We start from the raw sequence: 27,222 nt of genomic DNA, 5'->3' as shown, positions 1-27,222 counted from the left end.
CTAGATGATCTTTAAGGTCCCTTCCAACCCAAACTATTCTATGAATCTATGAAACACTAGCCAGTATGGATTGCTGAATGCCAATCCAGGTCCAACCTGCTCGCATGGATTCCATGAAGAATCATGAGGGGCATCGAATCTTAAAACGACCCCTTGCAGTGCATTCAGGGCAGGCACTACAAGTTTTGCTGTACAGCACAGACTAAGATCCTACACAGCACAAAGGTGGCATAAGGTACTGCAATAAGTAAGTCATATCGTGGCCCCACAGCTAAACTACAAAGGAGGACTTCTACCTGACACCATGTATAATACAAGCACATGCAGCACGCACTTAATTTATGTTTGTATGCTATCGCTATGGTCTTCAACACAGTCAAAACATACTACCATCTAGAAACTTAGATGTGTGAATTTTTTAAACATGTAACAAGAATGTCACTTTTACAGGACTTTGTTTTGAAGGAAGTCTGTTTTCATTTTACCTGAGAATTTATGTTTTAATTTTACTAGTGCCACTGCTGTGGATAGGTCACTTTTCTTTGTCTGAATAAAGTTTTTTGCATTTCTGAAAATCCTGTGCCTGTCAAGAAAACATGATTCATTTTTTTATTGATCCCGCGCAGTTGCTGTGCCTGTCAGTACCCGAGATGGAGACGCAATACTGTGTGTGTGATTCCTGTACGGAAGTAACTCCATGTGGCGTGCTGCTTCTAATGAAGATGCAAATGCCTTTGAGTGCCCATCTCTTACATACTTTGGCACTTGCACAATTACACTTTTCAAGTACACCTCTCGCCACATTATCACCTCCATTACCAATTTTAATTGTCAAGGAATGACTGTGTGTGATCTGCTTTGTATATCCTGAGCAATCTTTCAGCTGCTGGTATCTATTCTATGGCCAATTAGAAAAGTCAGAAGCTCAAGGTGTATGAACAGGTGTATCCTACCACATCCCTACTCACTTCTGACATGTATCTGAGTCTTCATCAGTTTTGGGTATTTTTACAGTAAGAATAAAATAGAGCGTGTGCACGCATGCAAGAAAAACTTCCTTTATACTTTCAAATGGCCCCTTAGATACTACGCTCCTATCACCCACCCCCAAATTTACAAATTTATCCAAAATACAATGTCCACAAAAAAAGATGGTTTATTGGACTAGAGTAAATGATGTAATGCTTAGACACTGTATTTGTATTAACAATGCTGTTGCAGAGGTACATAAAATGACACATGGATTTTTTTTCCTGCCTGTAATTAAGTCCAAGCACAGGAAATAAATGACAAAAAGGGCATTTGATGCTTTCCAAGTCACATAGCTTTGACAGACTATAAAAGATCTTGCATACCCAGTAATTTCAGTGTAATTTCAACTTCTTGCCTTGCTGAATTCGTTTTGTGCTTTTGAGTTCTCTTGAAGCTATAAAGAATTATAAACTATTAGAGCTTGAGAAGTACAAAGTTGATCTGATTCATAACAAAAATGCAGAGACAATCATTACAAAATACTGTCCTTTAAAAGGTATGCCATATTAACTTACTTTGACTCAGAGCATGATGGGCAGCTGCAGAGTTGGAATAACACTATGAAAGATCCTATGAAGCGACATCAAACAGGTCAGATCAATTTTTCTTTTCTCTCTTCCTATAGATACATCTCTCCTTACAGTACTATCATGTCTGTGCAGTGGATATCCCAGACGTTACATTTACTTCTCCTTTTTTTTTTCCTTCAATGTTTATCAGAATTTTCACTATCCAAATATTTTTGGTAACGTATTTAATTTAACCCAGCAATGTCAATTAAACTGCATTGACAGTGCTTGGTTTTTGTTTGTGAAGTTGTCCTGAATGAAATTCCAGACACCACTGAAGACAATACACACCACAAACATATACTTACAGAACATTCCACCAGTTTCATTGCACAGATGGATTATGCATGAATCCCAACAAGCAATCACATCACTAACATTTTAGATAAAAAACTGACTGCCATTTCTGCCCTCTCCATTTAGCACTGTGGGCAACAAAATATTTGGACAAGCAACAGGTTCAATGGACCCACAACCAATAGAAAAAGATCCAGAGAACCATTTAAGTACATTTCCATAAAGGTTGTATGTATTAAAAGCAAAACCAAACAAAACCAAACCCCAATGTGTCCTGATCCTGGATTTTTCTGTGCATACCAGATCCACCTACTGATTGTTTGCATCTATATCCTTAGAGGAATATGGCATCTTCAATCTAATGCATTAACAACCATGCACATACAAATGCTTTTATGCATATTCCACAAAGACTTCTCACCCACAGTACAAGATAAACAGTACAACATATTGAATAGTCTTTGTTAAATCCTACTTACCATCATCTTGTAAAAAAAATGCATTATGCTAATATACAATGAGTTTTTTTAAAAAATAAATGAACAACAATTGCTCAAACAGCAAGTATTATTAATTTTATCAGATGTATTCTCCAGATTTCTTTACCGATCAGTCAAACCAATACAAACTATACCAAAACCAAATTAAATGAGAAAAGACAAGAGCAAAACGACTTTCTGGCAGTGCCACAAACCATGGACTGTCCCAAACTTAGTGGAAGAACTGGCACGGATTAGAATTGAGGAACTGAGACCAACCAGCAATCTACAAATACACAAGCATATTGAAGAAATTCTAGATGAGCTATGAAAGAGCAGTTTCAATCCAGTTGCTTACAGGGAGTGATCTGGCAGAGGACAGTCGGCATCAAAGACTGGTAAAAAGTAGTATTGAAGTATGCAAATATATCATGTCACAAAATTTAACTTTGCTGGCTGAAGTAGCCAAATGTTTACTAGTTAACACAAGCCAAGGTAATGAAGCAGGCTTACCCTCTCTTTTATAGGATCACAGAAGTAACTGGTGGGAAACTTCATGAATAGCTTTGCTTTCGCACCAGGTCGTGCTTGGAAGCTGAGCTCTAACGCAGAGATCTGCTGCAAAGACTTTGCCTCATTCGCATAAGCAAAACTTCTAACCGTATCAAAAAAGTTTTTTATTTTCATTTGCTCTCCCCTTCCTCATAGTTACCCCTCAGAATACATCAACGGTCTCTCACAGAAGTACACCTCATTCTTTACCAAAGCAGCAAAGAAAAAACAAAACATGCACAGTAGTAATAAAATATCCAAATAAAAACTTAACGCAAGGAAATGCTGCAAGAAGAATTCTTCTGGTTCTACATCAAAATCAAAACCAAGGTGTCTGGGCTGTCAAGTTTTACCCTGTATTGAGAGGCACCAAAGCTTTTACAGAGAGATGTGTGTCCTAACCAAAGATGCACTACACTGATCTAGCTCCCTTTAGGACAATCAGAGGTTCATTCACTAAATGAGATCCAAGTTCTGGTAAAATGTGGTGACACCAGCTGCTAAAGAAAAAAAACTAGGAGTCTTGTCAGACCTTCAGGAAAGACAGCAGTGGGGGTCAGGGAGAAGACCTGGAAATATCAAAGATTTTTCCTGTGCGAGTGCATTATATCAGTTACAGTAAAGAGAAGAAGCCAGCTTACAATATGAGAAGCATAAGCCAGCTTTGGCACTTGTGTTACTGAAAATAATGTGGTGACTGTTCCCAACTCAGCAGGCAACCAGCTGTGAAGGTTTACTTGCAACAGTGACCACTTGAGCAGCTAGGCATTTATTATCCCAGGGAAAGCTTGCTTACTATATCTGTGAAGCTATCCAAGTGCAGCTGTTATTAAACAGAGACATGAGGTAATCATTATTTCCAGAAGAAGAATTAGCAAGATGCCAAAGGTGACACAGGAAAAAGGATGGCGTAAAATTTTAAAATGCATGAACAACTACTAGGTTTAAGATCTACATTGTCTTTTTCCATTTTAAGCCCTGTCCAGTGTCTTTTTCCATTTTAAGCCCTGTCCAGTGAAAGACAGTTTAATAGCATGAAGTGCAAGTTTTCTTAAACTGGCTCAAAAAAATCACCAGAACAATCAAACCCTGAATATTCCTTAACGAAATGAACAAGTCTCTCAGAAATGACATGGGCAAAGACCCTATTTTTGTAGACCAAACCTGAGCAGAGATTGGATTTTGTTTCTTTTCTGTAAATAGACAAAACAAGTATTTCAAGATACAGCTGAAGTGGTGTCAAAATAGCGATGTCCCAGGTCACAATCAGAATTTTGTATATACAATTTGTATTAACTTAAAAAAATAAGGAAGTTCAAAATACCTCCAGAGAACATTCTAGGTTAGCAAAATGTCCTGTACAAAAGTAGGCCACATCTGTTGGTTTAAAAGAAGTCCATAGTAGCTGGTCTCTTCTTAGCTGATACAGTAAATGGTTTCTTCATTTGAGGCTCTCCTGCTGGGGTACCTGTGGGTGACTTCAGCACCCCATGACGGGGTTTCTGTTCAGGATTGAAAGCCACACGGGAGGGTCCTTCTGGGCTCACTAATATACTTTTGTCAGTCTTTTTAAATTCTGTTGAAAAGCAAGCAAACAAGTTAAAAGAAATACCACCCCATGGAATAATTGGGCATGTCAATCAATTGTGGGATTGTCCAACCCTGGAAGTCTGCCTTAGATCCTTAAGACCATCACTAAAGATCAGAAGCATAAGACACTGAGAAAAAAATGGAGAGATGGTGGTGAAGCACATCTCTTAGAAGAGACCCTTGGAGAATGGGGTCTGTTGCAATCCACAGAGAGGCTGTGAACCATTCCCCATGGTTTCACAGACCACCAGAGACTCAGGAACAAGTGTTCTAGCTATCCTGAACACCACCACACTTTTGTTTAAAAGCTGGTGATGGGTAAGAAGTGGCTCTATTCTGACTGTTGAACAGCACTGTTCTAGAGACTCTTGGTTATCCTTTCTGCCAGCAGGTAAGCATTTTTGTTCTCTTTGTGCAGCTGTATTACAATAACATAAACACATATATCAAAACCCACTATTCTCCATTTGAACTTGGCCTATAGCACACCTCAGAGAGTAAAAAACCAGAAAAAATGCTAAATGAATACATGGAATAAACTTTTATGCTATGTAGCAAGACATTTATTTAATAGGGAAGACACTGTCTGCTTACATGTGAGATCCAGAAGGGAACTGACATTTATCTACTCATTACCAATAATAAATCAGTGGCAGCCAAGAAAAAAATGAAACTTTGCTATTATACAGCCTGAACTCATCAGCATATCAGCACCTTTGTCCTGGGAAACAGAAGTGAGCAATGAAGACTGTGAAGTGCACGTTTTTCCCTAAGAGGTGCCTGGCAGAACAGGTGGCTCAGGAAGGGGAGTTTGTCGCTCTGCTGCACTGTTTTCTATCTGTAAGGCTCCATCTGCAAGTCAGTAATGCAGCACCCTGGAATCTTGCAAGTCTAGCTGTTGGGCCAAATGTCCTAAACTTACCATCTCCTCTGGACAGGAAGTTGAAGATGGTTTATAAACTATATACAAATATTGAGACAAAAAAAGGATCAGAATCATCCTGTTCTAGAGAGGTGAAGAGTATAGGTGTGTATGAGTGAGTACAGCTTCCCCCTTCCTTGGCTACAAGAGAGAGTGTGGAGACACACAGATGTATTAGACTCACCAGCAGTCATGTTTTTATTCAAGCCAAACGTGACTTTTTTGGAGCTGGATGACTGCAGCTTGTTCAGCTATAAAGCAAAATAAAGACATGAAATGAAATAAGATTTCTGAGGCAATGCTACGAGTTCTTTTACCTGCATCCCATCAAAACTGATGCAAAGCAGCTTACTTCCCTTCATTTGATTTAGAACTCCCCCAGTCCTCTAGCAGTGACCCCTGTTAAGACAGCACTGTTTTTCTAGCCAAAAGCAAACATATTCCATTTGTAGAGAAATCACATACTCTCCTTAATGTCATTATGTAATTTAACAACAAACAAGAAGATATTTGTGTATTAAATACACTGGTCCCACTGCACTCAGGCCTTGAAGTGCAAAAAGGGCTTGAAAAGATATTGTATGTTAAAAAGGTTTAGAAAAGAGAGCAGTCTTTTGAAGCTTTGTACTGTTGCCAGCCTCCACAATGGGAAGAAATGGAGGCTCAAAGTCCTTTAGCAAGACTGAAAGTCAGTTTATGCTTTTGCTTTCTTGCAAAACGAGCATGTTCAGAATGATGTCCTTTCAACAAGAAGGTATTTTTGAAAGCAGGGGGGAAGGAAGAAGAGATTTTAAAGATGCCTGCAACTCATTTGCTGAAACTCTGGAGCCATGTGTGACTCTGTCTAGAAGGAAATGCAACGGCATTTCCAGTTTTATCTGCCCGTGCTAGGAGACTAATGCAGAGTGGAAGAGACAGCATGAGTGAGGTCAAACCCTTTGCTGGGATAGGAAGCTTGGAAGGAGACCTGTGCCCAGACTCAGCTGCCATCTGTGAGATCACATTACCTGCATGGATGCCCTGGTGGAAGAGATGGTGCTTCTGGCTTTCCTGAAGAATACTGGCTTTGGTAAAGTTGATTTTTCAAATTTTACAAAATCAGTTCCTGGTTTTGCTTTCTTTTTCTTTAATGATGATAGAGCAGCACTGCTTTCCTATAAAGGAGGGAAAGAAAAAAAATGGTCTCAGTATAAAAGTACTGTAGTTAACCGTACTAGTACAGCGATCAGTGCTCAGAGCTTACCACACGTGGCTCCTGTAAATATTGCCACAGCTGACAGAGTGCTAGTTGGTACTCACGTAAGCTAATCATCATGGTTAACTCTCAGGAGTTAATTTTGCTGTTAGCATGACTGAAAATAGAAGTTTAAGGCAAGCTCTGCACAGAAACAGGAAGGTCTTTGCAAAGCAAAGAATGAAGAACTTGTAATACATTTGCCCGGCCCATCAGAGTGCAAACAAACATGTTTTCTTTATGTGCATGAGGCTGCCTTACAATTGACCCAGCTCTTCTGCACACAAGTGCTGATTTTTTTTAGCTTGCCCTTAAGCAAAATCTCTTCTGTGGTACCTCTGGATACATAAGTTATCCAACTAATGAAAAAACCCAGCTTTAGGCTAAGATAGAGACTTTGGAGAAAAAAAAAGTGGAGCATGAAGTCTGTCTATGCTCTCAGAAATCCAGCTATTGTGTATTGCTACTAGTTTGCTGCCTCAAATTCATACTGAGGATTGCCATTTAAAGCAATCCTCTCCAGCACAAGGCAATTCTTAGGACCTGTACTGGCAGTGCCACTAATGTAGTGCACCACTCCAGAGCTTTCTAATCTGTCATCTATGGGCTCCAGGTATCTGTAGACTACTGCGAGGGGAAGTTCAGCTATGCTTCACATCAACCTATAGATGTGAAATTCTGAAAGCAATTCGCAGCCATGCTGTGGAAAATGCTCAGGGGATATGGCCTCTTTTGATTTGAAAATCACTTCTGCTTTAAATAAAGTGAAAAAGCATAAGTCTTTTAGCTTTCTGAATTCTGGAGACAACTGTGAAATAATGCTGAACTTGTCTGTTTTTTCCCCCTTCTCCTCCTCCTCCTTCCTCTCGATATTTGAAGCTAATTCTTTGAAGGGGCGTGTTGTCTTTGAAATTAAGAATCAAAACATGCCCCTCATGATTTCTGGGCAAAAGACCAGTATTACATAAGTAAAACCAGGAAATAAAACAACATGTTATTTTGCAAGCAATGAAAACAAATTTAGAAAAGCCTAATTTCCTCTACATTTGTGCATTTTAGCTTTACCCTGCCCTCTTCTTTCTTATACCAATACTCACATTCTCCTCCTGACTCAACTTCCAAATTTCTCTCCTTGTCTCCGTCCCCCAGCTCCCACTCAACACACACATATACACACAGCTACCTGGACTGCGCAAGAAACAGCAAATGCTTTAGTTCTAATTACACATGGGAAGAGTGGCCTGCTAGCCTGTGCACTGACTGGCCAGCCAGCCAACAGACAAGTGCTGGGGTCATGCTGTTGCCTTTCCCTCAGTGACCACGCTAATTTGTGCCAATTTCCACGAAGCTTGCAGGAACTTTATCTTGAATCTATGGTGGGTCTTTGAACCTGTTTGTCAGTTGCAGCAGCAAAGTTTTACAAATGGAGGTGGGTGTGGCATAATCACACTTTCTCAGAAACTAAACTTTTATAGAGAAAGAAAGATGAGGTATGCAACACGGAATATTTAGGCAACAGGAGACAAAGCCAATGGGTCCTACTTTGGAAGCCCTGCAGTGAGAAAAACACAGTTTGCATGCTGGGGAGAGAGCAATGTTTTGGTTCTTCCCTCTCAGTATTTTATCATCAAAAAATATAAAATGTCAAAGCTATTTTAATACTATTTAAGCAATGTTTCAAAATACATTTTTTGTCCCTTGAAGGACTGAGTGGTTATATCAAGTTCATATATGAGGCTGCACTACTTAACTAATCATATAGTTTTAAACTTAAGTCAGAAGTGAGCTACTAACATGCACTTTTTAGTCAGAGGAAGATGGAGTTCTTTTGTATTCTGAATCTCATTTATGCTTTATGAATTTTCTTTCCACCAAAGTGAGATTGTCAGCAAGATTTCCAAGAATATAATTGAACCCCTAAATGTGTTAGGGTGAATATACACACAGGAAATGAGCAGTTAAAAGAATTTCAGTGGCAGGAGAGGGAAGAACCCCTGCACTCACTCTCTTAGCCACGCTACCAAAAATATACAGTGCAAAATGCTTCTTGACTCTCAAATCGCTGAGGAAAATCAACCCTATTCTACTTATTGCCAAGAAGAAAATCGGGGTGGGAGGTAGAGGGGAGAAAAAAACTAGCTTGTTCCCAAACTCCAAGACATACATTTTTGAAGGCTACAATAGACCTTCCTAGCAAAAAACCCCAGTATTGTCTTTACAAGAAACTGGACCACTCACAAATGTGATCATACAGCCATTGATGACATTGAAGGTCACAGTGTCATATTCTCTGTTTGCTCTTTCCCCAAATACTTTCCCCATACAGCACTAACAATTTGTTTAAGATGGAGAAGTGAGCTAGCAAAAGAAGCCACTATTGGAATTTCTGTGGGCAATTTCACAAGAAGCTTATAGTAATCTAAGTGTGTGCTGCTGCTGCTGAAAAAGGGATGTTCCATCTTTCCATTCTCATCCTTTTGCCAAAATATGGCCTTTGTGAACATACTGTAAGCTCAACCAGAAACCCAATGCAAAAGAATAATTAACCCAGGGACCAAAAAAAGAAAAAAAAAAGAAAAAAAGACAACCCCGTACCCTAACAACCCAAGTTTCAGCTAGGTGAGTTATTCCAGCTGAGTAGCTGGCACAGGCTTTAGTGCCATTGCACAGGACACAGGAGGGTATAAGACCGTGGCAGTGGGTGTGGACTTCTGGGGAATTGAGTTCTTTTTGGTGACAATGCATGATTACATCAGAACGTGCCCTGCCCATGAAGCCCCGCACTCAGAAAGCTAAAGCCAAATTTGAAAACAAGCCTGGCAGTTCATGAAGAAGGCAGAGAAAAGAATGAGATATACGTACCCCCTTCCTGCTTTTCTTGCATGCAGTCTCCAGAACTCCATTGGCTTCGACAGAGTTTAGCATCTCTTTTACTTTTCTCTTCTTTTTCAAGGTTGCTGCTTTCTGGCTGGGGACTTTCATCCCTTCCAAACCAACTAGCTTTGTCTTTGTCTTCAATTTGACCTTTCTGGATGGCGCAGATTCAGAGTCTGCATCTCCTGACAGGGTCCCCAGCAAGCCCTCCTTGTTGGATTTCATGTCAGTTTGCTGCAAACTGGTATCCCCATTCATTAAGACAGCCCCTCCTTTCTGTTTCTTTTTCACAACCTTAGGAGTTAACAGTGTGACAGATGGGCTGACATCCTCGGCCTCACTGGCATTAGCTGGTCCATTCTGACATGCAGGTTTTACAGGAACATTTTGCACTTTTGGATTCATTTTCTTCAACTGACTCTTTTTACTCTGTTCTGCATCAGTCAGACTGTTCTGTGCAGAGATACTGTGATTTTCTCTGGTGTCAGTTGCTACATTTGTGGTCTCATTTGCCTCATTTACTAGCAATTTCTTTTTCTTCCTTTCCTTGTTATTTTCTGGCACCATTCCCAGGCTAAAAACATTAGACCCAGATGTTTCAGCTATTCCCTCCTCACAATTTCCATCAGCTGTTCCAGAATCAGCACTTGGGCTGTCCCTCTTCTTCCTTTTTTTCCTCTTCTTCTGGGGCACTGATTCCTCCTTCGCACTTGACATCTCTTGTTCATCCTCTAAATCCACCCCAAAAAGAATGCCATATAACACAGATGTGAAACACAATGGTACTTACAACAACTGAATTCTGAATTCTATTCTATTCTTTTTTTTTCTTTTTTTTTTTTTTCCCGCCCTTTTCTTTTAAAATAGGCATACCCTTTTCCTGCTATCAGCCAGCACAACAGTTTTACTATGACAGCTGGCCACGACATTGCATTCCTCTGATGCCTGGCCTAATTAATATTTTGCTGATCTTGCCTTGTCACAGCTAACATCTAAGCCATTCCCCGTGGTAACCCTATTTTGTATAACAATATGGCTAGAAAAAGTTGTCATTACCCACCTGTTAAGCCCATCAGAAGGGCAACTCAGGGGTTCAGTAGTTTGGTGAGGTATTTTTGGTATGATTGGGCATGTGCCATGTCAATATAAGCTGTGATGCTAGAGATACTTGCACGTGTCTTCACCTTTCCAGAAACACCCCCAAATTCCTGTATTCCAACAGTCATCTTATTTTAAGAAGACTGACATGCTTCTGTTTTCCTACAGTAAACGGAACTGCTTGATGGAGCAATGCGAACAACTGCTTCCAGTTCTACTTTTGACTGAAGTTTTTGAGGTGATGCTTGCCTCAGAATTGGTAACAAAATTCCCACCACTTTCAAAGAGCCCTTAATTTCGCATTTAACCTTCATCGCAACATGATACAAATCACACACATCCTGAACAACAGGTTTGCGTTCTTCAGAACAGCTTATATCTGATACTTTGCCAAATTACACAAATGACTGCAGATTGTCTCTCTTCCAAAGGTTAATCTTGCCTTACCTTTTATTTTTTCCAAGTTGTTTTTCTCCCAAGGCTTGACAGCTTTTTTCTTTCGCCTTCCCCTGCTGAATTCATCATCGTCTTCATCTGTAGAAACATCTTCAGGAAAATCTTGGGGGAAGATTCCTGTTGAGGAGGAAGGATAATGTATCTGAAAACTAGTAGTTCTATTTCTATGAACAGTTAATCTGTTCATATACAGCATAACTCCCACAGAAAGAAAACTAACTCCTGGTTCCCCACTCAACCTGAAAGAAATTCATATGAGTGATTCCTATTTGTTTAAGTAAAAATAATCATCTTTCATTTAAGGACAAAGTACAGGGTTGCTCAAATTGTGAAGGGGATTTGGCCAACTCACCAAAAATATGTAATGTGTCTTAATGAGATTTAAAAAAAAACCAAAACCAAACCCCCAAAACATATTCTTGAAATACACATTAAAAAAAAAAAGAAAAAAAGATTTGTAATACACATTGTACAAGAACATAATATACCCTTTAATGGAAAGAAACTACTGTCTCTGTATGCTGCTCAGTCCTTACCTTCTGCTAAGTCCTGGAACCTGGAGGTAGGGAGGGAGGGAGAGAAGGAGAAACAAAACAGTATTACTGGTTTAGTACCAATAATTACACTAGCACCATAGCGTCACTGTACTTACTATGGTTTTGTCAAAATAGGAACAACATATTTTACACAGGAAGTTACAAAGAGCTCATTCCAGAAGAGATCTGCCTCAGAAATCCAAAACCTCAAACCAAATCACTGAAAATATTGAGAAAAGAACAATTTAACACTTCTCCCATATCTGTAATTTGCATCACACACAATCTAATGTCACATCCTGCAGTACAAATCCACCCAGTGCAGATAGACCTCAGCTAGCTGCAGTTGTCTAGTACCAATGAGGAACAGTAGCACAGGCTTCAGGCACCTTGTTCATGTTATCCAGGGCTGCGAGACAAGCCTGCTCTCATGACATTGTCACCAGGACAAGCGAGGGTGGAGAGAAAGCAAAGTAAAAGTTGTTTAGCACAAGGTGCATATGCAAGGTGTATTTCAACAGAACTCACTTTTTGACCAGCTTGTACAGACGCTTTCTGTTAAGGGAAGGTGTATTTTTCTTGCTCGCCAATTCAAAGAGTTTGTCAGCAACAGCCTTATAATCAAACTGTTGGAGGAAAGTATGATACAGCCTTTCTTAGTTAGCTTATTTATGCAAGATAACCCAATACAACTCATGTTATCAACACTTCAAATAGCACACACATCCTTTAAACAGTCACTTCCTTTAAACACAAAGTACTTTTCCTCTGTTGAAATTTAAGCCCCCTTCACACATGTATACTGACTTTTACAGATGGTTGCTTCACTAACAGAACAGTTGAACTCAGTACCACTTTCTCAAACATTCCTAACCTTAATTCTTACTCAAGAGAAGCCAATCCACTTCAAAACTCCCACAAATATTTAGCTAAATATCAAATTTAAAGTGTGTCATAACCTAATTCTTGATAAAAGCCACAGATGCATGAAGCGTATCTACCTGCATATGTGTTTGATGGGTGGATCAGTCAAAAACACTACACTGCACTGGAAGTGGGTCTAAAAAAACCCAAACTGCAACATGTTACCCTCTCTCCTACTTATCCCATCATCCATTATTTTTGCTCTTATTTTCAATGAAACTTAGGCTGATTGCTTCACCACCCACAGTGACTTGGCTTTTACTGCACATTTTTGAACTCTTGAAACAGGAAGGGCGGAGCAGAAAAAAGAAGATATGGGAGAGAGGAAAGAAGAATTCACAAATTAGACGCAGATTTATTTTCTTCTAAACCACTCACAGAGTACACATTACATAAATACCACCTTACATTAAAGCAGAAGGAGATTAAAATTTTGTAACATGTTTATCCGATTAACAGCCTTTACTTCTGTACCTCTTGAAAGGGATGGGAAAAAAGAAAACAAGAGGGAGAGTATCAATAACAGAGGAAGCAAGCCACAAACCTGAAGAACAGTCCCGATACCATCATCCGCATTTTCATAAACATCCTCTGTTTTTTCAGAGCTCTGCACTGATTTTCTTGACAAACATCGGTCTGCTATTATAAAAAAAGACTGAATATTAACGTTTAGTTTGTAAAAACCAATAGCACACCCTACTCTGATAGACAGAAGATCAGGTGCATTTTTCTTCATGCGATCTTGTGAGCCTGGACGGATTTAACTACTTTATGCCACCATTATGCAATACACAACTGTGGCATTATCTGAGCAAGTTTTAAAAAAATGCCTCTGTACCAGAGTATATCTGGATTGAAAACCTTCCTGCTCAGCTTTTTTTTTTTTCCTTTTTTTAATTTAAAACTCCCACAGAAGGCCAAAACCTCATCTTCTTAAAAAATGTTATGGACATCCAAGAGCCAAAAGCCAGACTGGGTTATCATCTGGCGCTGCTGCAGAAAGCTGATATTGCCTGGTTTTATAGAGACCACTGATTTTTGTGACATGTTCTTTTGGAGTCACTTTGTTTAAGCACATCTGAAAAGAAGACTGGAAAACACAATTATCCTTACAACACCTTGAATGTATGTTTGACTGGTTCAGAGCAGAAATGTATTTTTAAGAAACAGATTTTTAAATCTTAGCAAGTATTACCAAAGCCATTTAGAACTTCCTCCTCACCTTTGGTTTTAAGCACCTCTTCATTTTCCTGTTTGTCTTCCTCAGACACATCCTCCTCATCACTGTTGCTACGCAGTTCTTTCATTAGGTCCTCAATGGCATAGGGTGACTGATCCACAATGATCTCAAAGATACCAGTGGCAACAGCATGCAGCATACATCGACTGCATTACAAGAGAGCAGGGATGAGAGTCAAAAGGCAGAAGCATACACACCCTCCCCTCTCACATTAAAATAAGGAAATTTGAGGGATACAGGGAAAATGGGTAAGAACGAAGAAAGTGGAAGAGCATCTAGCTCTCCAGATGAGGAAAGGAACCTGTTACTTCCTAAACAAACACTTCTTTAAACCAAATAGTGTCCTGCCAATGTTCCCCTCTTAAATTTCACTGTGTTTATATGTTGCTCTATAGTACACCACAACAACAAAGAATCTAACCAGCTCAGCTGTTCTATGCATGTTTAAAAAAAAATAACCAGACAAAATCAACGAACAGAAGTTGTTATAGTTCTTATAAATCCATGAAGATTATCTATAGCTTTGATAAACACAAATTACTGTGCACATCGTTAGTAAAATACCCTTCTTTCTCTACATTCTGAAGTTATATTATGACTCTTCTTCAATCCATTTATTACCATGTGGAGTAGTATATGCAGAATTTCTTAATTCTTAAAAAAATATTTATCCTTTCATTAAACTTACTCCTTTGACTTGGCAGCAATTTTGCAGAAAGGTTCGATGAACTTGAGATTCTGGTCTGCTGTGAGCTGTACGATTATAAAGAAAAAATAATGAGTACAGGAAACATTGTATGCATATCCTCAAATTCCTTGAATATTTGGTGTAGGGGGAATCTTCTTTAAGAAGTTAAGTCAAAGTCTTTCAGCATAGTGTCTTAATTCCAACTGACAGGAGTATCCAGTGACTTTTTGTTACCACTGCTACCACTAACTTCCAGATATTCCCTGGAATCATTATAAAAATGTTGACTGCTTTGCAGACTTTAATCTACTGAGTTCAGAAATACAGCAAAGCTTCTTATTTTAGATATGGAAACATGAGGCAGAGAAAACTTAAAAAATTTTGTGCTCTTTCACAAAGAATGTCTGTAGCAGACATGACTAAGATCTGGGTTTCTCTTAACTGGACCACTTAGACAAAAAACACTGTCAGCAGTACTAAAGATAAAAATCCTTCCCTAAATTCAATTTACAAGCTTCAGCTGCGATTTCAAATAGTCTAGGGGACTAATTCCCCATGCTTCTCCAGAGTGGCTTAGCCATGGGATGAGGGTTTTGTGACTGTGGAGCTGCAGAAATTATTTGGGCTCCAAGTGCAGGCACTTCTCTTGTGCAGACATCTTCTCTCTCACACTCCCCAGTCCAGAACTACAAAAGCTGCAGGCTGGATTACTTTTAATAGTGACTGCAAAGAATACAAATGGAAAATTGCTAACAGCTTTGCCCATTGCAAGGACATGTGTCAGATCCCAGAAACAAGAGGAGGTAAATGAGCAGAAGCCTGGAATGAAGTGTGGGGCAGCAGGCAGCTCGCCCTAGTGGAGTAACAGGAGAAATACTCTGGAAGAAGCAACAGCTGCAGCAACAAGCTTTCAGTTGCTGTTAAACTCTGCATCACTGTAACATCAACCTCAATTAAGGTCAACTGAAACAGCAATATACAGCAGAGAAAGACAGATGTCATCAGCAAAATGAACAACTGGATGTAGAGGGTAAATTGCTTAATGCACAGCCAATAAGGTTTGAAGCTGACAATAAGCAAATATTAGACAACTTTGAACATTCACTTTCTGCCTCTATTTAGGTGTTACACCATCAGCCAAGAGCAGGCTTTATGTCAGTTTTTGCAAAAGCAAAGACTGGCAAACACGTTCACACAAGGGAAAAGATGTTAAGTACTTTCTGTTGAAACAAACAAATGAGAATGGTCTAACTTTTCTATCGTTATTTCCAACCTCAATTTGGAGCAGTATACCAGTACTCAGGAACTTGAGAGAAAGTACTGTATTCTCACAGTCTACACTAAGACATGAATAAAAGTAAAAGCATAAACTGTAATAAGGCACTTTCTTCATGCTTATTCAATGTTGCTGTGTTACATTTAAAACTGTTAAAACATACATAATCTAAAATTATATTTCTTTTAAAATGCTGCATGCCACAGTTAACATTAATGGGGAAGAAGATTACAATGTATTTTCTAACCTCCTTGGCACCAACTTTAGCCAATTCATCCAGATAGATATCAATGAAATGTAACTTTATCCCAGTGGGAGCATTGCTGTCTGGGTCCATAACTTCTTTCATTAGTAGCTGGAGGAGTAGTTCAATTAGACTGGAAAAAAAAAAGGGGAAAAAAAAGAATAAGATATTCATATTCAATTGGTTATGTTCTATTTGCTTTGAAAACAAACTCTAGTCATTCACAGTTTTACCAGTTCTTTAACACGGCTATCCAAGACTCATAAAAAATAAATCCAGTGACCAATTTTCACATCTTAAAAGCAAACTTCTAAAAAAATCCATCCATAATCAGAACTCCTTACAGTCTAGATGATTTTGTAGCATCAGACAATCCACTCAACACAATCACTGTTTTAAAATTCACACCTTAGTTTGGACTGAAGTTTATTATGCCATATCATTGATGGGTAGGAGGAGGGATTCTGCCATTTGAGCAGGGCATTCTGAAGACACAGCTGTCACATTCATCCATCCTTGATGGGCAACACCTCGTACCCTTCCATTTTATGAGATGATTTTCATTCTGGTTCACACCCAAGGATTAAATTTAATACTGATCCTTCTCAAATTCATTTCAACTGTGCAGACTTTGCCTTCATTAAAGCATGTTACCCACTGTCCCTTAGAGCAAAACAACTACACTGAAGAACAGATCAAGGGCTAAGCTAGGCACAAAAAAATCACCACCCCAATAGCTCAAGCCAGAAGTGACTGAGCTGTGTACAAGTTGGACTGTGGCTCTGTTCAGTTACTGACTTCTGGAGTACTAACAAATACTGCTGGAGTGAAATGGCTCAAAAAGACATGCTGTCATTGCTGCATCTAAGCAGCACTTGGGACTTTTTTGCTTTTTCCCCGCTGGAGGCCTATCCTTGCTATCTTTCAGGAAAGTGAAGCTTTGTATATTCTACCCTTTCCCCTCTGCCGTTCTGTGGTACCTCCTGCGATTTTGCCCAGAACAACAGTTTCCAGTTCCAAAAAGAATTTAAAGCATTCCAAAACCATAAAGATTATTTCAGTTTTACTTTAATACTCCTTTCTTCAAAAGCATTTTAGAAGAAAAGAGAAACTGAAGGCATGCTAGGCAGCTTCTAGGCTCCACCTAGGAGGGAAAGGCAGCTCTTGAGCTCCCTCACTCTGCAAAGAAAGGGATCATGATCTTCTCTTCCCACACTGCCTCCTCTGGTGCTGAAGGGCCTCCAGGCCATCCTTCCAGCGAAGCTGGAAAAAGGCAGGCCAACACCGTAAGAAACCTTGTCAGAGATCAGTTTGGGTGACCATGTCTCTGCCACGGGAATGTGTGTGGGGACGAAGGGCTTTGGCTTTATTAAACCTCCTCCCACACTTCCCATTCCTGTCAAGGAGCATTTTCATCTCTTCAACCTGCAGGCATTTATCTACCCAACGCAAAATTAAGGTAGAACAGAGGGGATGGGGTGTACTTTAGCTTTGCTTCTATTTCCACAAAAACATGCCCATATGCATTCCACATTTCAGAAGGCAAGAGAGAGAAAGGATAACCTTAACACTAGGTTATCAAGCACTTTTAATTAAAAGACTTAAAGCTCTTCATCAGTTTAAACACAGAGCAAGCTTAGAAGTGGCACAAGAGCTCTAGACAGAGCAAGATGACTGCAATTACTTGCCATTTGATAGAATATGGAAGAAATACAAACAAAACCACTGATGTATACAACAAACAGGAAGCCAGGTTACAATTAAAGAGTTCTGTCTTATCAAAAGACAAGTCACCATGATTAAACACAGTAAAATAAAAATTAAAAAAAGTCACAGCCAATCAGAAAAACAACACAACCAAAAAAAAATCCCTTTTCTGTATTTTCTGGGATGCAGGTTCCCTGTCTAATCTCTCCACAGGTGATAGCTCTCCTGGCGGAATCAGTCAGATCTAGCAAACTCCATGAAAAATTTGGAGCCCTCATATTTCACAACTGCTTGGAATACCACACGATAAGCTCCTGCGTTCAGGTTTTGCATAAGCATACATGAATTACTTTCTCAAATCTCTTTCTGTGAAACATGCACTAAATGGCTTAGGTGAACATGAGAGTTATCGACTGCAGTGTGTATTTAACTCAATGAAGCATAACACCTAACTTCATTTCCAAACTACATAAGTGATCTGGAGAACAAATAAGCCTTAGTGTTAAGACTTCATGACAGTGCCATCTATGGAGAAAAAGGATCTATTAAATGAAAATATATTCGATGAAGGTAAATTGGGCAACTTCTTTATGATGCAACTACATTCAGAAATCTGCTTACCTTTCATCCCATTCATTTCTTTTCAGCACTTCAAAGGATTGCCTCAAAATCATACGCATTAGCTGCAAAGTACAAAATTTTTTATACATGTTGTTCATGAAAACAGATAAAGGAGTTACTGTGACGGTAATATGAATAGACTTCTTAGTAAATCTCTTCGTAGCACAAGGTGGACAGCGTCCTTCTATCAACATTTTGACAGGCTTGTCTATCATGTCAAGCAACGGAAGGATGCTGTGAAGCTCAAAAGACAATAAACTATTTTCATATCCTAAGCCCAGAAAAATCCATGACCACTTCTACTATACAGCTTTCTCTTGCTCTATCACCCTGATTTCCTCATTAAGTGCTGCCAAATCTAAAAAAACCTCACAGCTTAAACTGAAGACAACAATATGGGACAGATGATAACAATAATAATTTAATTTACTTGAAACTTGCACTGAGACAGCCATATGTAAAACAGCTACATTAAACTGCCTCAAAACACTTTACTTACTGAAATACCTGGTTTCTGCTGACACTAAGAAACAAAAACCAGCAGTGAATGTGCCTGCAATTAATTTCTTTCAAAGAAGAAGATTAATGTCATTTTTCTCTTTACAAAGGTAGGTCTTTTAAGATTCTTCTCCCACTGATTTTACTATTTGCTTTACTATAGCGTTTCCTATAGAAAGAATTCTGATGGCTGAATGTACTACAGTGGATACTTTAGTGGTGGAAAGTTGGGGTTCTAGTGACAACTACTTTATAGAGAGTCATAAAAAAGTCTTTAAACAGTCTCATCTAAATAACTGATGTTGAGGCAGCGTCCTCTGAGACAGTATTTATATTCCTTAAAGAAATCAATGAGAAACATCACTATGTTATAAAGGAAGGCAAACAAGAAAGCGCTTGCAGCATGACATAAACCGTAATGGCTTTTAGATATGCAGTGGTGAGTGAAAGCCTTTAAAAGAAGTATCTCTTGCAATGCATCAAGAAGATAGTCACTTGTCTTCTCTTACAATATACATAAACGCATGTGCAAAGCTGCCTTCCAGCACACAACCACCACATCTTTTCTTACAGAAAAGATCTGCAAGAGAGTTAGTATTACCATATAGTACTTATCAAGACGCAGATTGTCTATCCCATTCCATTCACGGTTCATAGTTTGCCAAAATGTCTGAATGAACAGGTGTCCTGTAAGAGAGTAAGAAAAAATATCTGCATGTCTGGCACAACGGTTTATTTTGCTAACCTAAAAGAATCTCAAGAAATCACTTCAACTTGAGAAAGGGATGCATTTCCCTAGGGATTTGCCTCGTAACAGGAATAGAGCTATGGGAATACATGCTTGAGACAGGTACAAGGACAAGTCAATTAAACTTCAGAACACAAGAAAAGGCACACAGCTACTTTTAAATACAAGTGTAATTACAGGGACAGCTTTGTATCTATTTTGTGGTATATACACACAAGTTAGAACAAAATATCCATTCTGCACTCATTTCTATCCATGCAAGTTTTGTCATTGACACAGCTTTCTATTTCAAGCGCATTTTGAATACTAGGTGCTCAACAGCTCATGAAACAAAGGTTTTTTTGTGTAGGAAATATAGGGAACAAGTCTATGCAGAATGACAAAGTAAGGGGACAAGTTTGCTTTGCTACCCACCCTGCAAAGTCTCATCTTTATCACACTGGAGACACAACTCTTACCCTGCAACAACCAGAAACAAACTGCATCTCATGCTTTCCTTAATGCAATCACACACACCAGTTGGATAAAAAGCAAAGAAAAAACCCAACAAAGCAGCACCCCTATCTGGCTGTCTGTATTCTGACACCGTGATAGTGGCCTCAAAATCACCAAAGATGAAAGTACCTTACAAAGCATCAGATAATGAAATAGTACTTACGAGCCTCTGTGTTCTGAATCACATGGATAAGCTGTGAGATGTTGTCTGCAAGTTCCTCCTAAAGGTAAATAAATATAGTTAGTACAGCATAGGTTCAGAGCTTGGTCTCCTCACTCTAACACACAACCTGAAAACAGCGAGAAGTATGAATATCATGAAACATCCTTCAAAATGAAAAATATTCTCTTAATAGCTGCTTTAGTACTGCAGTTATCCTTCCACTGGGATTAGGTTAGTTGTAAGAGAAGATTCAAAGGTATCAAGCCCTGTTCATTTCACCAGATCTCTGCAAAAATCATCTTTTTGACAGCAGACAAAATTAAATAAGGAGGAGAAAAATCCCATGCATTTGAATTAATAAATGATGTAAAACTTTAGGGGTACTGTTTTCATATAGCTTAATTGTAAGCGGAGCTCTCTGTGCTATGTGTGAGATAAACCTTGTTCATGCAAACGGACAAGCGATTTGAAAACTGATTAAGTGAGGCTACTAAGATCTGGTACTCCAAAACTGGTATCTTCTGAAAGTAGGGAGACAAACTGGTAGTAGTTGACAAAAGTCCACAGTAGAGACAAAGATGATAGCAGAGGAAGTGCGACCGAACTAACATAAGAAAGTAAAGTGTGAAACTTTCAAACTAGGCTAATTAAAGGTTGCACATACGTTGTAGTTGCAGTTAAGGGCAACCTGTTACTACTGTTACTACAGTACTTCCACTGTTACTACCTTAGTTCCACCAAATCAATGAACTTCATAACAGTATATATTTCAGTGCTGGTTTTGGAAGGTAAACAGCTACACCTGCCATTCAGAGGGTGACTCCAAACACGATGCCATTTAGGCTTCTGTTCATATGGTGAGGATCACTGAGTTACAGTCACCTCTCCCGCACATGCCACATATGGGCAGCAGGAGAAGAAAAAAAAAGGTGAGCAAAAAGTCACTAAGGTAATTTTCACTATTCTAAATTAGTATATCCCTATAGCATATTTTAGAAGAGACCCACTCAAGCAAGTATAAAACCAGTTACTCTACCTGTAGCAGAGGTTTATCCTGCATCCACATACAATAGAACAGGCCCTTCCATATTTTTAGCAGTTCTTCCTGGCTGAAGCCACCTACAGTACAGAAGAAGTCTGAATGAAAACGAAAAAAAAAAAAACATTTCCACCAAAACATTTTCATGCAGTTCCCTCTGTTCCCTGCTTTCTTCTTTTTGTTATATTCTCTTGTGTAAACGTCGGTTCCTACTGTAAGCACACTAACTGGAAGGCAACTTGGCTCAGTTCAGTGATTCCACGACTGTAAGCTTCTACCTTGTCCCCAAGTAACAAAGACATCAAAGAAATCACAGATGAGATGAGATGAATACTAAGATAATTCTGATTAATCTCTCTGGCATATTTTTAGCACCAAGTCTGAAAGATATTTTTAATGAGTCCATCGTATCTAATTTTGCAAGAGGTGATGTGCAAATCATCAAACAAAACTGACACGGCTTTTTGGTTTGTTTGGGTTTTTTTGTTTGTTTGTTTGTTTGTTTTAAATAAAGTCTCACTTTACCAATAGTTCTGTTCCTTACTACGGGCTTGTTTTGATAGAATAAACTTATACCAGTCAACACATTTATTTCTGTATTAAAATGTATAATGAAAGAGCCTGAGTAACTATAATAAAGACAGTTTCATTACAGTTAGTCTTGAGATACAGCATCACCTGAATTTTAACAGCAAAGCATATTTTCACTATTAACAGTATAAAAATTCACATTCTAGTCAAAATCACACATTACAGAAGGAAAGTACTACATGGAAAATAAAATTTTACTGTCAGTAATAGTTGCTCAAGAACATTTTAAAAACTGGATTATTCATGACTTCAAATACATTTCTGGGAAGTAAAATTATAACAGTATACTGTTACAAGGTAGCTACAATAACCGACTACAGCTATTTTCAAACTATGGCCTATTAAGTACTCCCAAGTAATTTCAAGAAAAATCACGTTAGAAAGGTAATAGTCTCCAGTAAGCTCAAATTTGCTCCAAAAAGATCACTGTCACTTTTGCAAAATTTTCAGGGGTCTGCCAATCAAAAAGCCTGAGACCCAGTCCTAGATCTAAATTGAGTACCACCTCCTTGGACCAAGTAACTTGAAAGCAGTTATCCCTACTGCATCATTCTCCACTCAGACAAAAAACTGTAAACACGTTAGTTAAATTGTTTACAGTCATGCTTGGTTAAAAAGAAAGGAAGTAGAGCTGAGCAAAGGAAATATGCAAGATGCTATGTAGGAAGCAATATGTCTAGTAATATTAAGCATTAATTATAAATTTAACTTAGATTTGGCTGTAATGTTAAGATTAAATATGAAACAATTTGATTCACTGATTTAATATTCATTGAAATATTAAAATTAACATTTCTTAACAGAATTATATGCTACACACGTAGCAGTAAGAAGCAGCCTTAACCTCACACACAGCATTAACTCTGCAGAAGCATCAGACATCAGGCTTATGTCCAGGGGATGTCAGCTGCTACCTATAAAGATGGCTCAGGAGTTCTTCCCCGTCTAGGGAACACAGACTTCCATGGGGTTGGTTTTCATACATAGAGGGCTTTTTAAAATGTCCTAGGCAGTCCTTCGTCCATTTGACAAAGGACCCTGATCAAAAGGTTTTAGAGCAAGCTTTTTATCCTGGTCACTCAAAAAGTAGTTTCAAGATTGTGTTTTCCATTTTTCAACTTTATGTGCCCTGCTGTCATCATCCACAACTGGCAAATAATAATAATCATTCAGGCAAGGTTATTTTAAAACCTGAGCCTATAGTATTAGCAACCACAGTGCACAAAACTGAAGGCCTTCTTTACCTTAAACCTACCTTGAGAGAGTTTTTGGTTTTAGGGCTTGAATTGTAACTCTGTCCCTACCTACAATGTGGGAACTTGGATTAGTAATGTTACAACCACTCACCAAAGACATGCTACTTCAATGCAAGCCTTGTTAGCATTTCTGTTTGGGAGTTATGCTGTTTTGACATTGCTATCATTAAAATTGTTGCAATTTTTCTTATTCTAGATCACGTCCAGGGACCAGATCCACACATGCACATTTCAGTGGAAATTACATAAATCCTTTATAGATCTGGGCCCAAGTAAGTGCAGCTCTGTCAGATAGGAAACCACCCAGCCATCATTCCTCTTTTACTAAAAGTTACTTTTATTTACTATTCTTTCAACAACTCATTTACCAATGTCTCTATAAAGATATCCTGTTCTCAGCCCAGTACAGCACGCTCTTCTTCTCTTTCAAGGTAGCGAACAAGAAAAAAGCCACACCATTTCCACAGAATAATGTGCTCATCCAAGCTCATCTATCTGCACACTGTTTTGGGTTGGTGTGGTGGGGTTTTGGTAGCAGGGGAGGGGCTGTGGGGGTGGCTCCTGTGAGAAGCTGCTGGAAGCTTCCCCGGCTCCAAGTCAGACCCGCTGCTGGCCCAGGCTGAGCCCGTCAGTGACGGCGGTAGCGCCTCTGGGAGAACAGATTTAAGAAGGGGAACCTGCAGCGGGGGAGGAGATTGGAATGTGAGAGAAACCCCTCTGCAGACACCAAGGTCGGTGAAGAAGGAGGAGGAGGAGGAGGAGGAGATACACTGGAGGAGGTGATGCCCCCGCAGCCCGTGGAGGTTAAGAGTGGAGCAGACGCCCACCTGCAGCCTATGGAGGACCCCACGCCAGGGCAGGTGGGTGCCCCCGAAGATGGCTGTGACTCCATGGGAAGCCTGTGCTGGAGCAGTCTGTGCCTGAAGGACTGCAGCCCATGGCAGGGACCCACACTGGAGCAGTTTGTGAAGAACTGCAGCCCGTGGGAAGGACCCACGTTGGAGAAGTTTGTGAAGGACTGCCTCCCACAGAAGGGACCCCACACTGGAGCAGGGGAAGAGTGTGAGGAGTCCTGCCCTGAGGAGGAAGGAGTGGCAGAGACAACGTGGGATGAACTGACCCCAACCCCCATTCCCTGTCCCCCTGTGCCGCTGGAGAGGAGGAGGTAGAGAAAATTGGGAGTGAAGTTAAGCCCAGGAAAGAGGGAGTGGTGGGGGAAGGTGTTTTAAGATTTGGTTTTACTTCTTATTATCCTGTTTTGATTTGATTGGTAACAAATTAAATTGATTTTGGTTCCCCCCTCCCCCCGACCAGTCTGTTTTGCCCATGACCATAATTCACGAGTGATCCCTCCCCATCCTTGTCTTGACCCATCAGCTTTTCTTTATATTTCTCCTCCCCATCCCACCGGGGTGGAGGAGTGAGCGAGTGGTCTCGTGGTGCTTTGCTGCCAGCTGGGCTTAAACCACAACAACACACGACTTCAGTAGCTCTATGCCTTCTGCAGAGTTTAACTTCTTGTTGAAAATTAAGAGCTCTAGCTCTTTGAAGAAGTTTCCCCAGCATGACCCATAATTCAGCCTTAGCACAGACCATACTGAGCAGTCCTGTCTACCTATGAAACATGTGACTGGACGGAACATCTGGTGAACTCCACCACCTCTTCCAAAAGTTAGCAAGTTCTCAGCTGTTCAAATTAGGGTATCTAGCTGGGTTATCTAACATGTGAGCCTCATCTCTCAGAACACTAGATGAAGATAAGACTGCTAATTAATAAATAACTTAAAAAAAAAATCTCTTTCCTGAACATAATGCTTTCCCTCCAAGTCCAAAGAATTTAACCTTTGTTTTAATATTACTAGCTTGAATAGTACGTAACAGTAAGTAAATCTAAGAGCTCTGGAAATGAATCACCCTTGCTTCCTACTCATTTGCATTTCATGGTGGGCTGACTTTAACATGCAAAAGGTTCACATCCCAACTGATAATTTCCCTGCAGTGGCTTCCTAATATCTTAAGGCATTAGCTTAACCTGCAACCTCTTCCCTTAGTTAGGGCACTCCTGTCTATCTGGAAGGTTACTTCCACAAACGTAAAGGAATCTGCACTTTGCAATGAGATGCACAGAGCACTAGTGAACAGAGAGAAGCCATGTTCATCTCAGGAAGTCTCCAGAGTTAAAAATAGCTGGAGGCTCAAAAAGTACTTAGGAGCAATACAGTGTACACTCACTTGCTCTTACTAGTCCCCAGGCAACCCCTAGATCTATGGTAACTGTCAGAAATGGGATAATGCGCTATTTGGCTCTCTAGCCTGACTCTGTAAGGCTGTTCTTATGTGTTCTTCCCTATGTCAAATGTGGCTAATGGGTCAAATACTATTTGGAAAAGGAAGAGGGTAAAGGGAAGAAACAACATTTATTCCCCAGTGTCTTTTCAAGGAATTAACTCAGGTTCAACCAGCATTTCAGTTTCAGTTTAGCTCTTGGGGTGCCACATCTAGGCTGGCTTCCTCAAAGCCAAAGGAGTGCATATGCATAAACCTCCACACCAGTTTCCCAAATGCTGTGGGAAGGTTTACTAGGTCAGATACAGTGCTCTGCAAATGCTCATGACCAGTTTCCCTCACGTGTTGTGTCCAGCTTGCAACACAACACGCCAGAAAAAGCAGTCCAGAAACATCACAGAATCTCTTGGGCATCTGTGCACCGTGCTCCCTATCAGATAGGAAGGTTTACTGAACTGGATCCATGCATTCACACAATGCTATGACTGACCTTGTAACTTGAGTCCATGAGGAGAGGGGTGCACAGGAGGCACCTTCAGGTGCAGGCAGCTTCATACTAGTATGGCTAGACACAAACTGTCTCCAGGGACACCACTGAAGTGCCCATGCACAGGATACTGCTGTTTTAAGGCAGCAGTACACAGCTCCAAGGAGGACAATAAGCCTTGTTGGAAAAAAGCTTTTGATGCCATGAATGTGGAGCTAACAGGTAACCCAGGTAATCTGAACAGGTAACAGAGAGTTGACTGCAACTATACAAATGCTGAAACACTCCTAAGCTTTCCTCAATTCCCTCCAATGCTCCTGAATATCAGTCACAGAAACACCACCTCACCAGGCGGCACAGCAGAAGATAAAAGTGTATGCTCCCTACACTGGGCTGGGTTCAGTCTGGATCAGCTCCGTGCATTTACGTCGTGTTCCTGGGAGTGAGAGTGTATAAACTATACTGCTCCGAACCTGGCACCGTTAACGCTGCCAGCAAGACCCTCCCTGGACCAAGCAGATCCTCCTCGAGTCCTCCAGCCCCCTGAACCGGTGCTGTGCCCCGGCCTGACCGCGGCCACCGCGGGGAAACTTTATGGGCAAGGATCCGAAAGGCCCTCCGCTCCTCCAAGGGCTGCTGGCAGCGTGCTTGGTCCTTGCGGGATCACCAAGGCAAACACTTTCCGTGATGAAATACAGGCGTAAAAAAAAAAAAAAAATTAAAAGAAACAACAAACCCCACAACAAAAAAGAAACCCCAGAAGACCCCACAGGTGGCGGCCCCGCGGTGACAGACGAGGCCGGGGAACAGGAGGCGGGTCCCGGCTCTCCGCCACACGTGCTTCCCCAGCCGCTGCCAGCATGACGGGGCCGCCGCTTCGCCCGCGCCGCGCCGCTGACGGCCCCGGCCCCGGCCCCCGCCGCTGCGGCCCCCGTCGGCCCCACCGCCCCCGAGCCGGGCCACGCCGGGCCGCCCCCGTCCCCCGCCGGGCCCTACCGGCTGGGCGCTGGGTCCGGACGCCGATGTACCCCCGCAGCTTCTTCAAGGCGCGGTCCCGGATGCGCTTCTCGTTGGCGGCCAGCCGCTGCGCGAACTGGATCTCGGGCGGCTGCACGGCGGCGGGAGCCATGGCCTGTCCCCCTCCCGTCAGGGCCCGTCCCGTCAGGGCCCGTCCCGGCCGCGCCGCGCCGAGCCGAGAGCCGGGCGCCTCCTGATGGCGTCACCGACACCCCCCGTCGCCCGCCTTTGTCGTCATCGCAGCGTGCAAACTTGCTGGTGTAAACGGGACGGAAGCACGCGCGGGAAGCACCTGCCCGGGCC

At 40.7% G+C, this 27,222-nt stretch overlaps 1 protein-coding gene across 3 annotated transcripts; it reads right to left on the bottom strand.

Annotated features, from left to right (window-relative positions):
- Positions 1-1,138: 1,138 nt before the first annotated feature.
- RRP1B (ribosomal RNA processing 1B) lies at positions 1,139-27,143 on the bottom strand. 3 transcript variants are annotated; one of them, XM_030020057.2, is made up of 16 exons: positions 26,899-27,143; positions 21,280-21,380; positions 20,244-20,301; positions 19,439-19,524; positions 18,340-18,401; positions 16,015-16,144; positions 14,492-14,556; positions 13,786-13,949; positions 13,108-13,199; positions 12,168-12,265; positions 11,640-11,659; positions 11,095-11,220; positions 9,538-10,280; positions 6,449-6,595; positions 5,626-5,692; positions 1,139-4,505 (listed from the first exon to the last, which is right to left on the bottom strand). In XM_030020057.2, the coding sequence occupies exons 1-16, from the start codon at positions 27,029-27,031 to the stop codon at positions 4,315-4,317; spliced, it is 2,283 nt and encodes a 760-aa protein (XP_029875917.1). In that variant the 5' UTR covers positions 27,032-27,143; the 3' UTR covers positions 1,139-4,314. The 3 variants fall into 3 exon arrangements, with proteins under 3 accessions (XP_029875917.1, XP_029875916.1, XP_029875918.1); XM_030020056.2 differs by having other exon boundaries at positions 13,108-13,202; positions 26,899-27,142; XM_030020058.2 differs by having other exon boundaries at positions 13,108-13,202; positions 21,280-21,362; positions 26,899-27,141.
- Between the last annotated feature and the right edge of the window lie 79 nt (positions 27,144-27,222).

This window comes from Aquila chrysaetos, chromosome 7 (assembly GCF_900496995.4).
Source record: "Aquila chrysaetos chrysaetos chromosome 7, bAquChr1.4, whole genome shotgun sequence".
NCBI classification, from domain to species: Eukaryota; Metazoa; Chordata; class Aves; order Accipitriformes; family Accipitridae; genus Aquila; species Aquila chrysaetos.
The sequence above is the reverse complement of the archived record's forward strand: the minus strand, read 5'-3'. Positions and strand labels throughout refer to the sequence as shown.

Coding starts and splice junctions, on each gene's coding strand:
- RRP1B (XM_030020056.2), bottom strand. CDS start 27,031: ATGGCTCCCGCCGCCGTGCAGCCGCCCGAGATCCAGTTCGCGCAGCGG. Junction 21,381..26,898: donor CCGGACCCAGCGCCCAGCCG/GTAGGGCCCGGC, acceptor GTTTTCATTCAG/ACTTCTTCTGTACTGTAGGT. Junction 20,302..21,279: donor AGGATAAACCTCTGCTACAG/GTAGAGTAACTG, acceptor ATTTACCTTTAG/GAGGAACTTGCAGACAACAT.